The sequence below is a fragment of the Myotis davidii genome, unplaced genomic scaffold (genome assembly GCF_000327345.1).
Source record: "Myotis davidii unplaced genomic scaffold, ASM32734v1 scaffold760, whole genome shotgun sequence".
In the NCBI taxonomy this organism is placed as follows: domain Eukaryota; kingdom Metazoa; phylum Chordata; class Mammalia; order Chiroptera; family Vespertilionidae; genus Myotis; species Myotis davidii.
In genome coordinates, this window is record NW_006292088.1 from 102391 (window position 1) to 122518 (window position 20128).

At 39.5% G+C, this 20128-nt stretch overlaps 1 protein-coding gene across 11 annotated transcripts in view; it reads left to right on the forward strand.

The window, feature by feature from the left end:
- Positions 1–1936: 1936 nt before the first annotated feature.
- The window catches only part of FAM122B (family with sequence similarity 122B), a 27775-nt gene continuing 9583 nt past the window's right edge, over positions 1937–20128 (forward strand). For 2 of the 11 annotated variants that reach the window (XM_006765363.2, XM_015565071.1), the window contains exons 1-10: positions 1937–2394; positions 4571–4661; positions 9363–9419; positions 9721–9764; positions 9849–9903; positions 10151–10252; positions 11732–11814; positions 13411–13475; positions 14874–14918; positions 16765–16861. In XM_006765363.2, the coding sequence (XP_006765426.1) occupies positions 2297–2394; positions 4571–4661; positions 9363–9419; positions 9721–9764; positions 9849–9903; positions 10151–10252; positions 11732–11814; positions 13411–13475; positions 14874–14918; positions 16765–16861 (737 nt within the window). In that variant the 5' untranslated portion in view covers positions 1937–2296. Of the gene's footprint in view, positions 2395–4373; positions 4439–4570; positions 4662–9362; positions 9420–9720; positions 9765–9848; positions 9904–10150; positions 10253–11731; positions 11815–13410; positions 13476–14873; positions 14919–16764; positions 16896–20128 lie in introns of those variants that run through there. The other 9 variants (XM_006765366.2, XM_015565074.1, XM_015565078.1 and 6 more) reach the window with 7 other exon arrangements.

Sequence of the window (20128 nt, forward strand, 5' to 3'; positions counted from 1 at the left end):
TATGCTACTCCTGTTTCTATGACCCCGTCTGCTGTCATTTGCCCCTTATTAAAGGTGTTCCACAAACATGTCATAATTAGCTCTTTATTTCACCAGTTGTCATGGCAACTTTTAAGCAACATGTTAACTCACAAGAGCAAGTTGACCCCAAGCCCATAAATTACAAACATCCCAAGCCTCCCATAAATTTACATGAAGAGTAAAAGAAGCTAGGTAGGCAAGAGTGATGTGAATAAAACCTGGAAATGATGGCCAAGGTAGCATCCATCTTCTTATATATCCTTGAGTTTCTCCTAATTGTTAAGCTCCTGAAAATTAGGGATTCCACGAAATTGTTTGACTTCTCAGAGTTAGGGACTGTGCATGTGTTCAACAAATGATTGTATAGTTGTTATTGTGAACAACAAAACACTATAATTTTTTGAGCGGATGGAGTGGGAGGTTTGCTAAGACCATGAGATAGATACATACATTGGTCAAAAACAGAGTTTGCATTTCTAATCCAGCTGGCAGGAAAATATAGGCAATTTAAAGGAAACTTTTCAAAAGTGCTTTTAAAAACTCTCATATTACAAGTAGAAAACAAACATCAAGGAATAAAATGACAACTGGGCTTGGCAAGTTTAATATGAATCAACTGAATTAAGGGCCCGGTAAAATTAGTTTTGCTAAATTTTGAAACCAACTTCATAATGATTAAATTTCTTGTACTTTCTAGATATGTATGATTAACACAATACAATGATCATCTTTCAGGGTCATTCAATTGGTGAGGATGAAATGATTTAATATTTCTAAAGTTCTTAGAATAATGCCAAGCACACAGTAACTGCTATGTAGATGTTTGTAAAATAAAATAAATAATTTCAGGTCTCACACATGCCAAATAATGATTTTCTGGGTCTCCATAAATCCTATAAAGTAAAATGCTTCTGCTACTTGTTCTTCAGGGCTTTTCCTGATATTTTTGAAGTTAACAGTGCTTGTAAAATGGAGATGAGTGCTTCTCACTATAAACGCTCGTAAGATTCTTTGTTTTTACACCATTGCTTTTGTTTTTTCACTTCCCTTTAGTCTAGTCACCAAATAGATCATCTGAAAACGAAATCAGCCACTCCTGACGAAGACCAACAAAATCGAAGGGTTAAAAAAAATGAACGGGGATCGCAGAAATCTGAGCACGCAAATTGGGAATGACATAACGCAGAGTCCTCATGTTTCTGTTTCCCTCGAATATTGGCTCAAACTCTTCCAGAAAGACGAGGCTCCAGTGTCTCTAAGTTATTGGTTCTATTCAAAATCGGGCGCTAGGTTCCCCTGGCCAATACCAACTAGGAAAGCGCCGGGGCCCCCAGGAAACGCTCCTCCCCTTTGGGGGAGGTTTGCGGGGGCGGGGCTCCCACGCCTGCTCTGTGCCCGCGGGACCATGGGCCGCGGAGGTTCCCGCTTCCGAAGCGTGGGAGGAGCAAAAGAAGGCAGGTTGTAGATTTTGGTCTTGGCACCAAGGGGTTCCCCCGGGCCATTAGAAACAAAGAGAGGAAGATCAGGCACCGTGGTGGTGGCTGAGGGGCTGAACCCCCCACCTGTTCTCCAGGTGGGAGGGGGTAGGGAGAGGAGAAGTACCGAAAACAGGGCTGAGGAGCCTCTGGGACAGGGTCCCAGAGCATGGGGGGCTGGACCCCGTCCCTAAGCATGGGGAACTGGAGCCGCCAAGGCCGCCCAACTGGGTCCTGCCCAACTGTCAGCTCCTCGGTGATAGCGCCGCCCGGGCAGCTGCAGGGTCTATAGCCCGGCCCCCGCTTGAGGTCCTTGGCTAAAAGATAGCATGAGTTCCGCTGCTGCCTAGTTTCCACTCCCTCCTACTCTTCTCCCCTGTCCTCTTTCCTCTCCTTCCTTCTCCCCCATACATTGTCCTTCTCCCCGCCCCCCGCCTGCTCCTCTTCCCTCCTTTCGACCCTTCCCTCCCTCTCCGCCCAATCTTTCAATTCCTTCTTTCCTCCGCCTTTTACACTGTTTTCAATCTGTCCTTTCCCCTCCCGTTTGCTCTTTTCCAACCTCCTTTCACCCCTTTTTCTTCTTTCTTCCTTTATTCTGTCACGCTCCATTACCTTTCCACTCTCCTTCCCTCCTTTGATATCATCCCTCCTCATCCTCATCCTCCTTCCCTCCTGCTTTTCTCCGCCCCTTAGCCCCCGCCCCTAGCTGCCAGTCCCCAGCAGCTCAGTCCTGCCGTGAGTCCATAGCTAAGCACCAGGAGCTGAGCACTGTTCGCTGTGCCTGGCTGCAAGTCTCCGACATGGCCCAGGAGAAAATGGAGCTGGACTTTGAGCGTGGCACATCTAATGGGGGCACCCTGAGGAGATCCAGCAGCGCTCCCCTGATTCAGGGGCTCAGGTGAGCAGGGTTAGGGAGGATGGACTACAGGGTTCAGGGGCTCCTGGAGCCCCTGCAAGCAGTTTTCCTTCCCTAAAGTGAGAGTTAGAGCTCCTTGGGACACTCCAAACTGAGGGGGTCATGATTTGTTTGCTTGACAGTGGGGTCCCGTGGTGGAACGAAAGTTTAACCCCAAACTCTGGGCAGCGTGGGAACAACGGGACTCCAAACTCTGGGCAGTGTGGGAACAACGGGCCCTCTCTACCTGAGGCTGTTAGTTCGCTGTAAAAGTAACGACAAGAAGCTTCTGGCTCTTCTAACAGGTTGCCTGCCCTGCCTAATTTACACCACTGAATGTCAGACTGAAGCCCCTGGAACCAGACTTGCAATTTGACACCTGTCTCTAAGAGCTGCTATTTCTAAGCTTAGTTTAGGAACCCTGGTATTAACAGTAGTTTACTTTAATAAATCACAGTTTATCTAATAACTTGAAATTAAATCATGTGTTCATGTCATATTAAGTGATTCAGATTTGTCATAATGTTTTCAGATTCTAAAACTGCCTGAAATGCATTCCAGTGAATAAAAAGAAGGGATAGCATGTAGCCTAGGTTAGAGAAAACACGGGTTATAGAAAACAATGGAAAGAGTCCACCCTTGAATTTTAGTAGTAGGGTCTTGTGTTTTCATGTGAATAAGTCATCAGTGGGTCTATTTTAAGGTAGAATATTGTGATAGTGAAGGTTAGGTTGGCAGACCTCCTGAACCTATTACATTTCACTTTTATAAGTAGACAGTTCATTTTAGGTAGAGAGCCAATTTTTGAGACCCCGTGGAAATGGAATTAGTACAGAAAAGGGGATAGGGGTAGAGTTAACCAAAAACGTTAATCAAGTGCAGGGAAGGCAAAGATTAATGTTTATCAAACTGATCACAATATCCTCATTTTTTTGGGGGGGGGATGGGTTTACTTTTTTCTTTTATTAAATTTTGAAACTGCAGGTGATAGAGTGACCCTTTTCTAATGCTGTCCTCGGTTTTACATTTATTTTTGCTACTATAGGAATAAAGTGGTCTTTTTTGGTTGTCTTTTAAAATCTAGTAGGCAAGCAATTGCTAGGGACCAGAGTAATCCTGTTGACCTGAATTTAGTCTACTATAGAAATAACATACTGTTTTTTGAATCATGATTTAAGTAATTACTTGAAAGGTAGCGTAATGACAGAAGAGTGAGTGAGGAGACCAGGCCTAGTCCCAATTTTCTCCCTGACTGGCTATGATTATGAATGAGTCACTTAGCCGTTTTGAATCTCTGTTTTCTCACTTAAAACGTAGGAGAGCTGGATTGGGTGATATCTATAGCCCCAGTCCTGAAAATCCTTCTTGACCTCTTAACAATGGCATGGCACTCTGCTGGGCACTGCAGGATAGTGTACAAAGATGACCAAAACACCTCCACCAAGGATTTAAAACACGTGCATAGTTTTCATTTATAAAAGGTAAAGTTGGTGTCTGAGGAAGCATCTATTTTTCCATTGTGCTCTCTAGGTTCAAAGGAGGGAAAGATTGCATTAGATTTGTAGAATAAATAGGCTTCATGGAGAGCATGGCATTTGAAATGGGTGTTGAAGGAAAGGAAGGATTTTGACAGATGGTAGTGGGAAGGAGGGCATTCGACTCAGAAGGGGCAACATGAGCAAAACTCCAGGTGTGATTATTTAGTTGGACAGTGTGGTTCAAAAGTAGAACATGTGTTTAGGGCAATAACGGGAGTTGCTGATTGGGCTCACATGGTAGAACACAGCTTCCCCCGTTCTTGTCATGTCATGGCACACACAGAAAGCAGTACTGATTGTCCTCTAGGATAAACAGATGAGGCTGCTAGTTTGAATCTGGTGGTAACCGGTTTGAGGGGGCGGTGAGTTCTGAGCAGAAGCAGCTGGAGGCAACCAGTCTGGAGCTCCGCCCCATACCTCCCCTAGCTGCCCCCAAGGCCCCTAGGAGATCAGTATCTCCGCCAACCTGTAATCACCAGCACACCACTCAGGAAGCTCTGAAGAGGACGGTGAGGAGTTTATTCATTGTGTGATATGAGGAGCCACTGAAGATTTCATTGTTAATTACAGAATTGGCATCAGATATAGTTGAAGGATATCTTAAATAAGAAGACATTAATAATTTCATTTTTATTTTTTAGTGACCTTTCACAGGGTTTTCAGCCTTACGCATTTAGAACTCGGTGGAATAGTACAACGATTATGAGCAGTCACAGGCTGGTGAGTATAGAAGTAAGTATCCTTAGTGGTTTTGGTTGCGGGAAACACTTTCAAATGTAGTTCTTTCTTTAAATTATGTGCTATGCACAATTATTTACAAAAGAAAAATTTTCTTACCTATCTTGTTTGCTGCTTAATGCTGTGGCCAATTTCAGCTTTCAGTGCACAAGAGAAGACCTGGTTAGAAATATTTCTTGGCTGTGGAACTTTGTATTTTTAAGCATTGCTCTTTGTTTTGTGCCACTACTTGCATCATGATTGTGAGGTAAGTCAGGATTAACTTCTAATTATAACTGAGAGCTGTGGTCTTAATTTGTCTTAAGATTCAAAAATCACAAAAATGGTGGCAGAGTGTTTATTTTTGTTGGTGAATGCTGTTTATCCAAAGAAAGACTCCTTTAAAATGCGTGTATTTGTATTCTCAGTAGAGTTGCTGATCGTGACTGTTCTATATTGGCAGAGCTGTTGGGGATCACCTTATTAGTTGGTTGTGTTGGGAAAAATTATGATGAGGTTTTTATATAGCAGCACTTCACATGTGGAGCCCACTTATGCTGTAGCTGCAGTGCTCTGGAAGACATCTGAGATGTAAGCAAACAGACCTCTAAACGGCTGAACTAGATTTCCATAGTCTGTGCACAAATGTTCATCAGTTTATTTATAGGAGAGCCTCTCTGACCTCTGAATCATCTAAAATTTATGCACAATTATAATAAGCTTCCAACCCAGTAGTGTGTGAGAAGCAGCAAATCAGAAGAGGTACATTTGTGTTAAAGGTATACTGACAGCTGCTAGCAAAGGAAGAGAGGGGAAAACTAAAAAGCAGACAGAGGTTTTCTTTAAAAAAAAAAAAAAGTATATGGCTGAGTATAAGAGCTAAGAACCTGGTAATGGATCCTGAAGTGTTAATGGCATAGAACCGTAAAATAATATGTTCTTAAGGATACCTGGGTCTTCCACCTTTTCTTAAATTATAGTAATACCTACTCTTGTATGACATTTTACATGTTACAAAGTACTTTCACACATTTAATCTCATAGCAACCCCAGTGAAGTAGGCAGGGTAGAAAATGTTTTTCCCAATTAAAAGAGGCAGCAGCTAAGACTCAGCCGATATAAGTGACTTGCTCAGAATCACACAATTAATAAGTGGCAGAGCTGGGATTAGAATAGAGATCTTCCTGTGCCATTCTGCATGGTATAATCTGTTTAACAAGGGGGAAAATATCACACTTTTAGGAAAGATTTCCAGCTGAAGTGACTAAAAATAGTTAAAGGGGAAAATGTTAGCTATCTGGAGGTTTGATTCTCCTCACCACCTTCCCCGAGGATACTGGAAAATATAAGTACGTATTTTTGCTGTATATATGAAAAACGTTCCTGCATCAATAGCATAGCAAAGAAGGGAAAATGAATTTGCCTCTCTACACTTCACTTTTCTCTTTTCTAAGATATGAGGATTCTTATCAGCTCTATCTAGGCTCAGTTCTCACTGTTCTCTGACAAATACCCACCCTAGGCTCTGGCTGCACTAAAATACTTAGTTTGCTGAAGGGGTTTTGTTGTTTCACTGCTCTTTGTTGACCCTTACACTACCCTTCATCCCATCCCCTTCTCCTTTCTAGCTATCTGGTGTGGGAAGTCTTCCACAGCATCCTTTGGGTACTTCTATCATAATATTAACCACACCATATACATTATATCACAATGTACTCAATAAATCTTAATACACTTATCTATGTACTTGCAAAAAGTAAGGTGTTGATGAATGAAATGGAAAGAAGGGGACTAATGAAGGAGACAGGCAGAAGTAGAATCTTCATAATTTTAAAACTTTTATGTGTCATTGATTTCAGAGAGAGGAAGGGAGAGGAGAGAGAGATAGAAACATCAGTGATGAGAGAGAATCACTGACTGGCTGCCTCCTACACACCCTACACTGGAGATAGAGCCCAGAACCTGGGCATGTGCCCTGACTGGGAATCGAACAGTGGCCTCCCTGGTTCATGGGTCGATGCTCACCCATGGAGCCACACCAGCCGGGATGGATATTCATGATCTAACAACTGATTAGATATAAAGGTAGGGAGAAGGAGGACTCAAAAGTCACTGCAGTTTTATTTCTCGATGACCAAGGGGAAAGTGTTGCCTTTATTACAAGTAGGGAAAATGAGCGGAATTGGTCATTTGAAGGAACAGAAGATAAATTCTTTCTGGGCATGTTGGGTTCAAGGTGCTCTTTTTCCAAAGCAATATTCTAAATCTTTTTTTTTTAGAACTACAAGCTTCCTATCTCACTACCTTTCACTTTAAGCAGATGATGCTTTTCACTTCACAGAGAAGGCAGACACCTATCTTGTATTCATGTCAGCCTTCTTCTCCTTAAAACGTCTTTACCTTCACATGCAGTGTTTTCTCCTAATGGTTCGTATACTTTATGACTCTCCTGTCGCTTTGCTTGGTCTGTCATCTTCTCTCTGTCTTGTGTGTTCAGTCTCTTTGTCACTGGCCCTTTTGTTCCACCTTCTTCTCCTGACTCACACCTCTAATATCTGAAAAACAAACTGTTATCTATTTTCTCCTTCCCCTTTTTTTTCCTTCTCCTCCGGGAGCTTTTTCAAAGCTTAATCTACACTTCACTGCCTCCAATACCTTGTCTCCTAATTTCTTGTTAACTATTGGGCCAGTTTGTAATCTCATCATTCCGACCACAACTCCATGAAATATCTGTTCTTGCAAAAGTCACCAATGCCCACTTGATTGCCAAAGTCAGGGGCCTTTTATCCCACTTGAGCTCTTTGCTTGACTTAACATCATTAACCAGTACCTCCTTGAAGTTCTTGGCTTTTTTCTCATTTTATACTTCACTTATTTCTGGGACTAGACATGGCTTTGCTCCTCTGCCCCTCTTGCAGGTCTACTTCTCAGTTCTGTGTTGAATTTACAAGTTGTACATCATATAAGTTCAGCATCTAAATTTCTGACTTTCTCCACAATCAGGTTTGGCAACCCTCATTTTGGCTGCCCTGATTATTTCACTGCCTTTAGGGTTTCTTTTGTTGTCTGATGGACATATTCATGCTCTCCTATTAGAGTCTTTCTTGTCTTATTTACTTGCCTAGAAGCTTAGTGTTTTTCAAATGACCTTATTAAGAGTTCACCAGTAAACATTTATTGCTTTCATAATGGCAAAAGTACTTTTTAAAATAATTTTACTGGTAAAGTTTTTTTGTTTACAAAGCCTAGAAGAGGAAAAAGTTAAAGAAAAGGGTGGGTAATGAGATATATTTTGAGGTAAAATCATATTTTAGTGGATAACTTACTTACTTACTTACTTTATTTATTTATTTATTTATTTATTTTAATTGATTTCAGAGAGGAAGGGAGAGGAAGAGAGAGAGATAAACATCAGTGATTAAAGAGAATTATTGATAGGCTGCCTCCAGCATGCCCACACTGGGGATGAGCCCAGAACCCAGGCATGTGCCCTGACTGGGAATCAAACCATGACCTCCTGGTTCATAGGTTGATGCTCAACCACTGAGCAATACTGGCTGGGCATAAAAAATTTTACCTGAATTACCTTTTGCTTAAATCAGTTCATCATCATTTTATAATCCTCACTACATTAATATTCAAAAAAAGTTTGAATAGGATAGGGCTCCTTGTAACAGGATAATTGTCTTATTTGCTTTTATAGTATTATAATTTCATTTTCATTTCACTAGGGGATAAATAGTAGTTATTTATATTATGGCTACTAGAACCCTAAGGTTTGTTTATATGAATTTTATCTTACATTTTGTAATCAGATTGTGATTATTTTGAAGGAACATAATTTACCCCCCAAAAAATAATTTTATCTTTGTGTTATTAAAAAATGGTGATCCAAGGGAAAGCAGCAGTTATTTTAAAAATATACTTTGCCTTCCACATTGATTTTTCTTATCTACTAAGGTTTGTGGTGATAGTATTAGTGATCAAATTTTAGAATTGATTTAGGTCATGAAAACAAAATCTTGCAGTTTTAAAGTGTTTTTGATAAACTTAAATCATAGTCACAATATTATACTAGGCTTCTTAGTGTGTCTTTGTCCATTGGCAAAGTGTTAATAAAAATGAATAAAATCAGTTTTTTCGTTCCCTTCTTTTTTTTAATATTTTATTGATTTTTTACAGAGAGGAAGGGAGAGAGATAGAGAGTTAGAAACATCGATGAGAGAGAGACATCGATCAGCTGCCTCCTGCACATCTCCTACTGGGGATGTGCCCGCAACCCAGGTACATGCCCTTGACCGGAATCGAACCTGGGACCTTTCAGTCCGCAGGCCGACGCTCTATCCACTGAGCCAAACCGGTTTCGGCCGTTCCCTTCTTATATAGTTCTTTATTTTAGATTAGTGGGGTAATGGATATTTCCAAGGCCTGGAGTCTTTTTTTGTATATATAAATGTACACAGCTCTGCATTCATTTGGGAAAAGCGTTAAAGTCAGTGCCTGTCTAGCGACAGATGGTGCCTTGAGGTTGGACACCTGGTGTACTTTCTAAAGACTGAATGTACTGCCTCTAGTGCATTAATGTTCAGTAATTTAAAGAGCTAGATTTCTAAGAAGAATATGAAAAATTATCTAGGAAGAGGTCATACACTGGTACTGACAGCAGATTGCTGCTTTGTGATTCAGGAAATAGTAAATGTTTACTTTTCTTTCCAGTTGCTGTCATCCTCATCTAATGGGATTTCTAGTAGCAGACTGCATCAAATCAAAAAGGTAAATTTTACTTTCTAGTGCAGATCTACAATTTTATGAATTGTACAGTTTGATTTTATTTTCATTTTGAAGATGTAGATATCAAAAATGCAGTAGGCTGTGACTGTTTTGTTGTAGACAGATTAAAAATCTCCTGCGGGTTCAGATAAAATACAGATGTGGTTTGAGTGACAGTCTTAGAATGTTATTTCTGCTGTACTGTGATTATGTCAAATAAGATAGAAAAGTCTTTTTTCTTTTCTTTGAAATAAAGAACTGTGTGGGTAAATATTATGTTTTCAGCACATGTTTGACTTTGCAGGAGGAAGGCACGGATATCATGAACAGAGAAACTGCCCATGAAAGGTTAGTGCTTCACAAGAATAGGACACAGCCTTGTGCACGTCTTGTTTTTGAGCACTGATGGCCTTTCATTTTTGTTTGTTTTAGGGAAGTGCAAGCGGCAATGCAGATAAGCCAGTCATGGGATGAGAGCTTGAGCCTGGTAAAGTTTTCACATTTGCTTGTGTGTTTTTAATTTACAGAAATCTTTGTATTGTTCATTGGCTTTATTAATTTTTTCATATACTCATAGTCATTTTTGATCTCTGCTTTTCTACCAGAATGTTATATTGCAACATTCTAGAGCCTGTATATTTGTACTCTAAAAATATAGGCATGTTTAAGTAGTAAAGAAGAGCTGTGATGTGCTGAATTGTGTATTATAAGGAAATAACACTTTATATTTACAGAGTGATAGTGATTTTGACAAGCCAGAGAAATTATATTCTCCTAAAAGGATTGACTTCACTCCAGTTTCTCCAGCACCATCACCCACCAGAGGACTTGGAAAGGTAGGCTCATGGACAAGATATTAACTCTCTTTCACACTTTCACACACTGAGCTGTTTACTCTCTAAAACACACACACACACACACACACACACACACACACACACACATCACCGCCCTTTTTATTTCTTTCTGCTGCCAGGACCCAGGTGGTGGCAGCCCCTAACCTCTCCTGGCTCCCCTGAACCTCAACCTCCTCTCCCTCACCCCGGACATGGCTGTGGTCAGTGCCCATCCCCCAGGGGTCACCTCCTTAGTGCCTTCCCTGGGGAGCAGTGTGCCCAACAATTTCTGTCCAACTGGAGTCTTTGCTCTAGGAAGAAGCTGAGTGACAGAGATGGAGGGCAGATGAAGCTGCAGCAAGAGGGCTTTCAGTCAGATGTCAAGAATGACACCCCCTTGGGGAGAAAGTAGAAGCGACCAGACAGAGGTGCCTCAGTTTCTCCTTGCCCAAGTGCCTTAGGAAAGCAGGGGATGGCCCCACCAAGCCTTCAGTGGCAGGAAATCCTCACTCAGTGGTAACACAGTGTCTGCACCAGAGAGGAGTTTGTTCCAATACCTGGTTGCTTAGAGCCCCATAGGGATGAGTGGGAATCCCCAGCAGGCTGGGCAGATAACTGACGGCTGCTGGGCAGGCAGGCCCAGGGTCTGGGAGTGATGAGAAGTCCCAGAAGCAGCCATGATCCTGTGCTTGCAGGCACTGTGGTATCAAGTCTTTCCATCTAGGCCCTGGAGCCTGAGCAATCTGGTAGGGGCAGGTGTGCAGGGAGACCAATGAGGAGACATGAGGGCCAGAGAGGAAGATGGAGACTTGGAGAGAGACCGAGATGGGATGGAAACACAGCAGAAGAGATAATGAGAGAGATAAGGGGAGACAGGGACACAGAGAGCAAGATAGAGCCCTGGGGGAGAGAGGCATATATAAAGACAGGAAGATAGAGACAAGAGGAACAGAGATATAAGGGGGAGGAAACAGAAACAGAGGGAGGCACAGAGACATGTGACAGAGATAGAGAGATATCAAATTGCTTCACTTTTAGCCCTCCCCGGTTTGGCTCAGTGGATAGAGCATAGGCCTGTGGACTGAAGGGTTCCAGTTTCGATTATGGTCAAGGGCACATGCCTGGGTTTTGGGCTCAAGCCCCAGTAGGGAGCATGCAGGAGGCAGCTGATCAATAATTCTCTCTCATTATTGATGTTTCTATCTCTCCCTCTCCCTTCTTCTCTGAAATCAATAAAAATATATTTTTTTAAAAAATTGCTTCACTTTTAGAGAATCCAATGGCTGGAAGAAAAATCAAAATCTGTGATAATAATTTGGGGAAAAATTATTATATATTTATATATATTCTCATTCATATGTGAGAGAGATACATAGATAACTAAATAATTCTAAGGATATTGTTTCTGTCATTTTGAGAAGAATCTTTTGAAAACGAGCATTAGAACTAACTATTTTAATATTAAATATGCTTTTCTAGCAATGTTTTTCACCTTCCTTACAAATGTCGAGCAGCAGTGGGCTACCACCAAGTCCCACTCCTAGTCCGAGACACTTATCCAGGTAGGTAAACCTGCTTTTTATATGTGAGTGAAATGCTACTTACTGAAATTGTTTCGCTGAAGAATTTCCTCCCTCCTGACATTTTATTATGGAAATTTTCAAACAGAAAGCAAAATTGAAAGAATTGTGCGGTGAACATCCATGTATCTATTACCTATATTCTACCATCAACATTTTACCACATGCAATTTTGAGACAATGCCAATTTATATTCAGATGACATACATGTGCGCCCTTGATGATACGTCTTTTATAAGGAAAAAGTTTAAGATTATAGACCAGTCAAATACAAATAACATTGTGTGTGTGTGTGTGTTAATCCTTACCCAAGGATATTTTTTTCTATTGATTCTTAGAGAGAATGGAAGGGAGAGGCAAGGTTGGGGGGAGATAGAGAGATAGAAATAGATAGAGATAGAGATAGAGATGATAGAGATATAGAGACAGAGGTAGAGGTAGAGGTAGAGGTAGAGGTAGAGGTAGAGGTAGAGATAGAGAAAATTTAGAATTGGCCCTCACAGTTTGAGGGGCTGAAGACATATCAGCCTGGTTGGTGTGGCTAAGTGGTTGGTTTACCTATGAACCAGGAGGTCTTGATTCAATTCCCAGTCAGGGCACATGCCCAGGTTGTGGCCTCAATCCCCAGTAGGGGGCATACAGCAGGCAGCCTATCAATGATTCTCTCTCATCATTGATGTTTCTGTCTCTCTCCCTCACCCTTCTTCTCTGAAATCAATAAACACATATTTTTAAAAAGAAAAAGACACATCAATTGGTTGCCTCTCACATATACCCAACCGGAGCCTGGGGTCTAACCTGCAACCCAGGTATGTGCCCTTGACCTGGAATCGAACCTGCAACCCTTTGGGGCATGAGCCTATGCTCTAACCATTGAGCACACCAATGAGGCAACTTTTAAAAAAATCCTCACCAGCAGATATATTTTTAAAAATATTTTTATTGATTTCAGAGAGAGGAAGGGAGAGGGAGAGAGAAAAACATCAGTGATGAGAATCATTGATCAGCTGCCTTCTGCATGCCCCACATGGGATCGAGCACGCATATCGGGCATATACCCTGACCTGGAATCAAACTGACCCTCCAACTAACTGAGCCACCTGACCAGGGCCCAAATAACTTTTTTAAAATGTATATTTTGATTTATTTCAGAGAGGAAGGAAGAGGAAGAGAGAAACATCAATGATGAGAATCATTGGTTAGCTGCTTCCTGCATATCCCACACTGGGGTCGAGCCCACATCCCGAGCATATGCCCTGACCTGGAATCAAACTGACCTCCTGAGCCATGCTGGCTGGACACAAATAACTTTTTAAATAAGGTTTATTATATTTTTAAAGAAACTGCTGTGGGTATTTGGTGTTATAGAATGATTAAAATATAGCTTAAAACACCATGTTATTCCAGATTGTCATATGCCAGGTCAGATCATATATTAGCATTTCATTTACTCAACTTAGAACACAGGCATTTTATACTTCTTCCTATATGAATGCTAATTTTATTGACTTATTTGGTGGGTTGTAATTGTTCTTGCATCTTAGAAGTACTTCACATCATTGTGTTTGTTCTTTGAAGCAGGAGGAGTCAGAGCCCAGTCAAATGCATTCGACCCAGTGCTCTTGGTCCTCTTAAAAGAAAAGGTAAGCATCACATTTCTGATATTAAACCTAGTTGAACTTGAACTACAGATTAGAATTTCTGCCTAAAATTAGTTTCAAGACAGGACTCCTTTTCCCTAAAGAAATATGCATTATTCTTCCCCATGTATGCTTTAGTAATTCTAAATTTTGTAAATTAGTTATTTGATACTGCCCATCTTTTTTATACTTCATAACTGAGTCTTATTCATATATTCATATTATCAATATATATTCCAAAATTTTGCCTCTTGGTGATCTGAATAGAAAAGAGATGCAAATTGATATGTTGCAGAAATATATGCTATGTCATAGTAAATAGGTCTATAAACAAGCTGTATTCTCAAATATAAGCCACCACTAAATTACACCTTGGCAGAGAGAATTGCCTCATATTCAAGTCTATAGGATTTTTGCTATAATTGGGGTGCTCTCTTAATTACCTTATTTTGAATCACAAAGCACTAAACTAAAATGATCTTACTCAATGCTAGTTTTAGATGCTTATGGGCACCTGATGGAGTCTATTAAAAAAAAGGCTAAGAAATTTAACACAGTTTCAGTCATTATTCTTGGGGATATGACCACATGATTGCAAGTGTTGGATGTCATTTTAAACAAGAGTTTTAGCAATAATTTTAAAAAGCAATTCAGTAAGTGGTTTCTTTGTGCAGATCAGCTTCAGGGCCAGTAAACAAATCAACTCTCCTCATAGTAGGTAAACGGATACTTGCCGGTTTCGGTGAAAAATTTCCAGTGATAGCATCATACACAGATTCAAAAAGTTCTGTATTTCAGGCTACTTAAAATTAAAGATGGTATGTGCTGGAAAATAGATCCTGATACACTGACAATATTTGTATTAGTGAATAAATTTTGTTTTGTAAACCAATAGTTTTTTTCTTAATTCTTTAAGGAATTATTTATAATCCTAAGAAACTTCTCAAGAGCTATTTTATGAAATTAACACACAGAAAGTAAAGCTATTATTGTTGTTGTTGTCATTAATTTTAAATTTGTTGCCGGAAATTGGTGGAATTGGTTAATTTCAAAGCTATTCCAACATATACCAGCAGATGGAGGAATTCTTTGCTAAAAAGTGTTTTGCTAATGAGGTGTTGAAAGCCAGAAGGCAGCTTTTAAAAATTGCATATTAAAGGATGGAAAAATAAATAAAAATACAACCTTTCTTCAATTTTAGTAATAGTCAGAATAGCTCCAGAGGAAAAATAATATAAATTAAGTGATAAATGGGAAAAAATTGAATGTTGTATTTGTTTTTACTTGATCTTTTTTTCCCTCATAAGAATCTTGTAAAGGTTTAAGTTCACAGTTATTAATTTTCCTACTGGAGTATAGATAGGCCCATGACTTAAAGTTTCTTTAATATTCCATTTAAAGCTCAAATGGAGCTTCCATTTCCAGATAAAGAACTTCAAAACCAAGGTATTTGCATGTTTTATTTCATAACTTACTTGGAAAAGGGCTTTTTCTGTCTAATTTAGAGTTTAGTGTTTGCACTCCTGGTGGCAAAATGTTAAGCACTGTTCCTTTGATGCAAAGTTTTTCTACTACCAGTTCTGAGAAAATCTGTAGGATTGAGATAGCCAGTATAATACCAATTTTGAGAATTGGTTAATAATTGCTTTCACTTACAGATGTGCTTTCAAACTTATGCAGTCTTGCATCCTTTAACAGTGGAGATATGTTTTGAGAATTTGTCAGTTGATTTCATCATTGTATGAACATTATAGAGTGCACTTACATAAACCTATATGGTATAACCTACTACATATCTAGGCCATATGGTATAGCCTATTGCTCCCACTGTACAAGTCTATACTACATGCTACTCTACAAAACAGCATGAGATCAAATCAAGCACAAGAGAAAATTATGCAATCAAGACACAGGGCAAACGTGAGATGTTTACCAGCATGACATGACATAAAGTTTTATAGCAAACTTTAAAAAAATTATTGAGAGTATGTTTATTAAAGCTGGAACACTGATAGAAGGAAGGGCTTAGGATCGAAGAAGTAACAGGAGAGGCTAGGCGGGGCTGATTTGGCTCTCTAGAAAGTCAGAAAAGGGGGCCTTGGAGATAGGTTCTGGGGGTTAGCCTGGGACAAGCTGCTGCTGTCCATTGCTTGCCGGGTTGCAAGTCTTTGGGGTTCCTTAGAGCAGGAGATGCATGCCAAAGGGGAAAAAGAGAGGAAAGGGAAAGGCATGGGCGTGGTTTTGGGAGGGAGAGTGTGCCAGCAAACTTTTTTAAATAAATACAAAGAATACACTCTAAAATAATAGCAAGTATTGTATAGTAAATACATAAGCCAGTAACATAGTTATTTATTATCATTATCAAGTATTATGTACGGTACACAATTTTATGTGCTGTACTTTTATGACTGGCACTGCAGTAGGTTTGTTTATACCAACATCACCACAAACACGTGAGGAATGTGTTGTGCTATGACCTTATGATGGCTATCACAAGGTGATAGAAATATTTCAGCTCCATTACAATCTTATGGGACCACCATCTTATATGCAGGCCATCATTGACCAAAACATTATGCAGCCTGTGACTCTATTTTTACCTTCATTTTCACTAAGTAGGCTAAAGCAACCTTTGATTTATACACTATCAGATTAATACTTTTTAAAATTGATATTTCAGAGAGAGGAAAGGAGAGAAAAATATCCATATGAGAGAGAAACATCAATCGGCCACCTCTCAGGAATCCTGACCAGGGACTGAACCCACAATCCAGGCATGTGCTCTGACCAGGAATCAAACCTGCCACCTTTTGGGGCACTCGACAATGCTCCAACCAAGTGAGCCACACTGGCCAGGGGCAGACTGAATACTTTTTAACCTGAATTCAAATCAGGAAATGTTCTGATATTAAAACACATCAAATCCTTACTAATCATCTAGCATAAATTATTATTTGCTGTGAGTTTCAGCTATTTGGAGATACTTTATTTCTGCTGTGGTTAGCCTTGATTCATTTTGCCTGATGCAATCAGTGTTCCACTCTTCTATTAAAGAACATGACTATATTAGTAGCATGATACATATAATAAATGGGAAGGTTTTCTTTAGGGCTGTGGCCTTTTTGGTTGAGGTTATGTGGAAGTATATCTCATCTAAGTTAAACACATGGAAAATATCTTTCAAGTAACATCTTCAAGAAGTATGCTCAGCTTTGGTTAATCAGAGATCATCCTATTTTAGCACTAAGCCTATAAAATTGCTTTACAGTACTATTCTCTTTTGTTGTTTTAGGTGAAATGGAGTCCGAAAGCCAGCCTAAGAGGCTCTTCCAAGGCACTACCAATATGCTGCCTCCGGAAAATGCACACTTGTCTGATCTCAGTTCATGGTAAAAAATGAAATAAAATCAAAAGGATATTAGGGTATGGTATATTTAAAGAGTCACATCAAAAATATATTGGGATCATTTAAAATATATTCAGCTTTTAAAAATATATATTTCTATTGATTTTCGAGAAGAAAGGAGAGGGAGAGAAAGATAGAAACATCAATGATGAGAGAGAATCATTGATCGGCTACCTCCTGCACATCCCCTACCTACCGGAGATCGAGCCTGCAACCCAGGCATGTGCCCTTGACTGGAATCGAACTTGGGACCCTTCAGTCCACAGGCCGACACTCTGTCCACTGAGCCAAACTAGCTAGGGCATAATTCAGCTTTTTATCCATGCTCCATAGAGGGGAAATCTCTCAGAGGTGTAGATAATGTGGAAAAACAGATCATTTGAAAGTCATGAGTACCTTTTTGGAAGTGTGTTGGCACCTCCCCCTTCATTCCTAGCTCCTGTTAAGTTAGCCTCTCTCAGTAGATGCTAATGGTGTGGGAGAGTGTCAATAGCTGGATGGTGTAAGAGTTTCTGGATTGCTTGGTAACAGTACACTGTAGCTGGTCTGCCTGCATTTTGTATTATATCCTTTTTAAAAATATATATCTTTATTGATTTCAGAGAGGAAGGGAGAGAGATAGAAACATCAATGATGAGAGAGAATCATTTATTGGCTGCCTCCTGGACACCCCCTACTGGGGATCGAGCCCGCAACCTGGGCATATGCCCTTGGCTGGAATCGAACCTGGGACCCCTCAGTCCGCAGGCCGACACTCTATCCACTGAGCCAAACTGGCTAGGGCAGGATCTTTTTTTAAGAGTCCACAAGGGCATTCACTTTAAAAGGTTTGTATCCTCTAAATGGAAGAATTGTGTAAGCCACTTATAAGGTATAAGTATTAATGATTCCTTCTTTCCAGATCACTTATTCCATGTTTTGTGGAAGATAACTTGTATTTCTAGTTGACCAGGAAGTTAGATTTTTCTAGTTTATTAGACTCGTTGATCAGCACTGTTCTAACCTTGGAACAAATGCCTTTTAGATTGTTCCAGCTATTTTCAGCCCCACAGCTTTTCTTCTCTCTCATCTCTGTCTGTCCTTGGTAGTTCAGTGTGCTAATTTTGGTACAGAGTGCCTTTCCAGGTATGTAGACGATCAAAAAGAGAAAACCTCTAAAGCTTGTCAAGATAACTAGTAGATGAAACTCTATAATTAGTAGAAACTACATATCACTTATGGTAAAGTATGTTTTAATATAGGCACATGGCATTATAAATAGATTTGCTTACTCAGTTACTAACCAAGTAACCAAGTTTGGTAAAAGATAGGAAAGATTTTTGCCAAGCTAAAAACATACAGACAGGGTGAGGTGATTTATAAAAAATATTGTCATGGACTGATTATGCAAGATGCTGTAAAACAGGTTCATACAAATAAATAAGAAAGGAAAGAGAAGGTGTGGTATATACCAAAAGTTCTCTTCCCTTGTTCAGCCATTTATTCCTCCAAGCAGCAACCTAAGCTTTAGATGATGGTGGCTGTTGTGAGGTTTCTATTTCTGTTGCCCTTACTTCCATTCTCTGAGGACCTATGACTGGCAATGAAAGTCCTGGGAACATTGATGATAAAGGGCACTTTTGATCCATAAACACAAAAAGTGTTCCCTCACACTGGAGAGATTTGCTTTATTCACGGCCACTCATAGAATTCTGTGAAGCCAACATATGGCTCAAATGATATGTTACAAAGAAATTTATTACTCAAAATTCACAAAATTAAGTTTCAAATATATTTAAGCAAATTATAAATTTAAATGACATTTTTAGTAAGTTTATAGCATTTGGACTTCCAAGGATATTAAAACTTACTATTTCATTAAGTTTTTTGGGACACCTTATATAATAATATTGTTGACAATTATGTCTATAGCTAAGATATTTTGAATATGAGTTATTCCTGATATGTGAAAATTGGATCCTGCCTTTGCAGAAACTTTTTTCTCTCTCTTTAATGTATTTTCATTGATCAGATATACATATTTCTAGAAATGGGGAGAAAGACAGGAAGTAGTTGTGTTCTGTTTTTTATTGCCATAGATAGCAATCTACTTGATAATGAAACCAATGAAACAATTTTTATACCATTTAGGGAATAAAAAATTATCAGATCATCAGTAAATTATCATTTAAATTGTTATAGTTAATTCCTTGACCTACCCTACAAATAAAAGATGGGCTTTAACACTTTAAATTAAAGTTTATATACTAGATAATAACCTTTAAAATATGACATCTTTGAAATAGAAATTAAATGTAAAGTTTGAGTATGTGTCCATTTGGAATTAGTGTCCAGTGTGCCAACTGTCACCCAAAGAAATACTAAGCCTATTCTTTATATCATATTTTTTACTAACTGAAAAATTTGAAATTTCTGATAATAAAATCTGGGGAACATTGTCACTGCAAGACAGGAATTATGCCATTCTGCATTTAGTCTTCATGAACACCAAGAGTTTTAAGTACACCTTCCTTTGCATGGTGCTTTGATTTTTTTTTTTTTTTGCATGGTGGGAACTCATGTTCTGCTCCTCATTTTTGGGAGAATAAGTCCGTAGCATGAAAATTAAGGAATTTGCCTGGCCGGCATGTCTCAGTGGTTGAGTGTCGACCAAAGAACCAGGAGGTCAGTTTGATTTCAGATCAGGGCACATGCCCACGTTGCAGGCTCGATTCCCCAATGTGGGGCATGCAAGTGGCAGCTGATCAATGATTCTTTCTCATCATTGATATTTCTATCTCTCTCTACCTTCCTCTCTGAAATCAATACAAATATATATTAAAAAAAGAAAATAAAGGAATTTTCAAGGCTGCTAGTCAAGATTAAGTGGTAGTCTATTTCTCCTACAGAAAAGGAAAAAGTCTTCAATGAAGTTTCAATTTTAATGTGACTGCTAATTTAACCCTTAGGATTTTAATTTTTTTAGATCAATCTTAATTATTTTAGCATTATTTTAATGTTATATGTATCATGACAAGAAAATTTTATAGTGAATGTGTGACATACCAAGAGTAAGGTTTATTGCCAAAACCGGTTTGGCTCAGTGGATAGAGCGTCGGCCTGTGGACTGAAAGGTCCCAGGTGCGATTCCGGTCAAGGGCATGTACCTGGGTTGCGGACACATCCCCGGTGGGGGATGTGCAGGAGGCGGCTGATCGATGTTTCTCTCTCATCGATATTTCTAACTCTCTATCTCTCTCCCTTCCTCTCT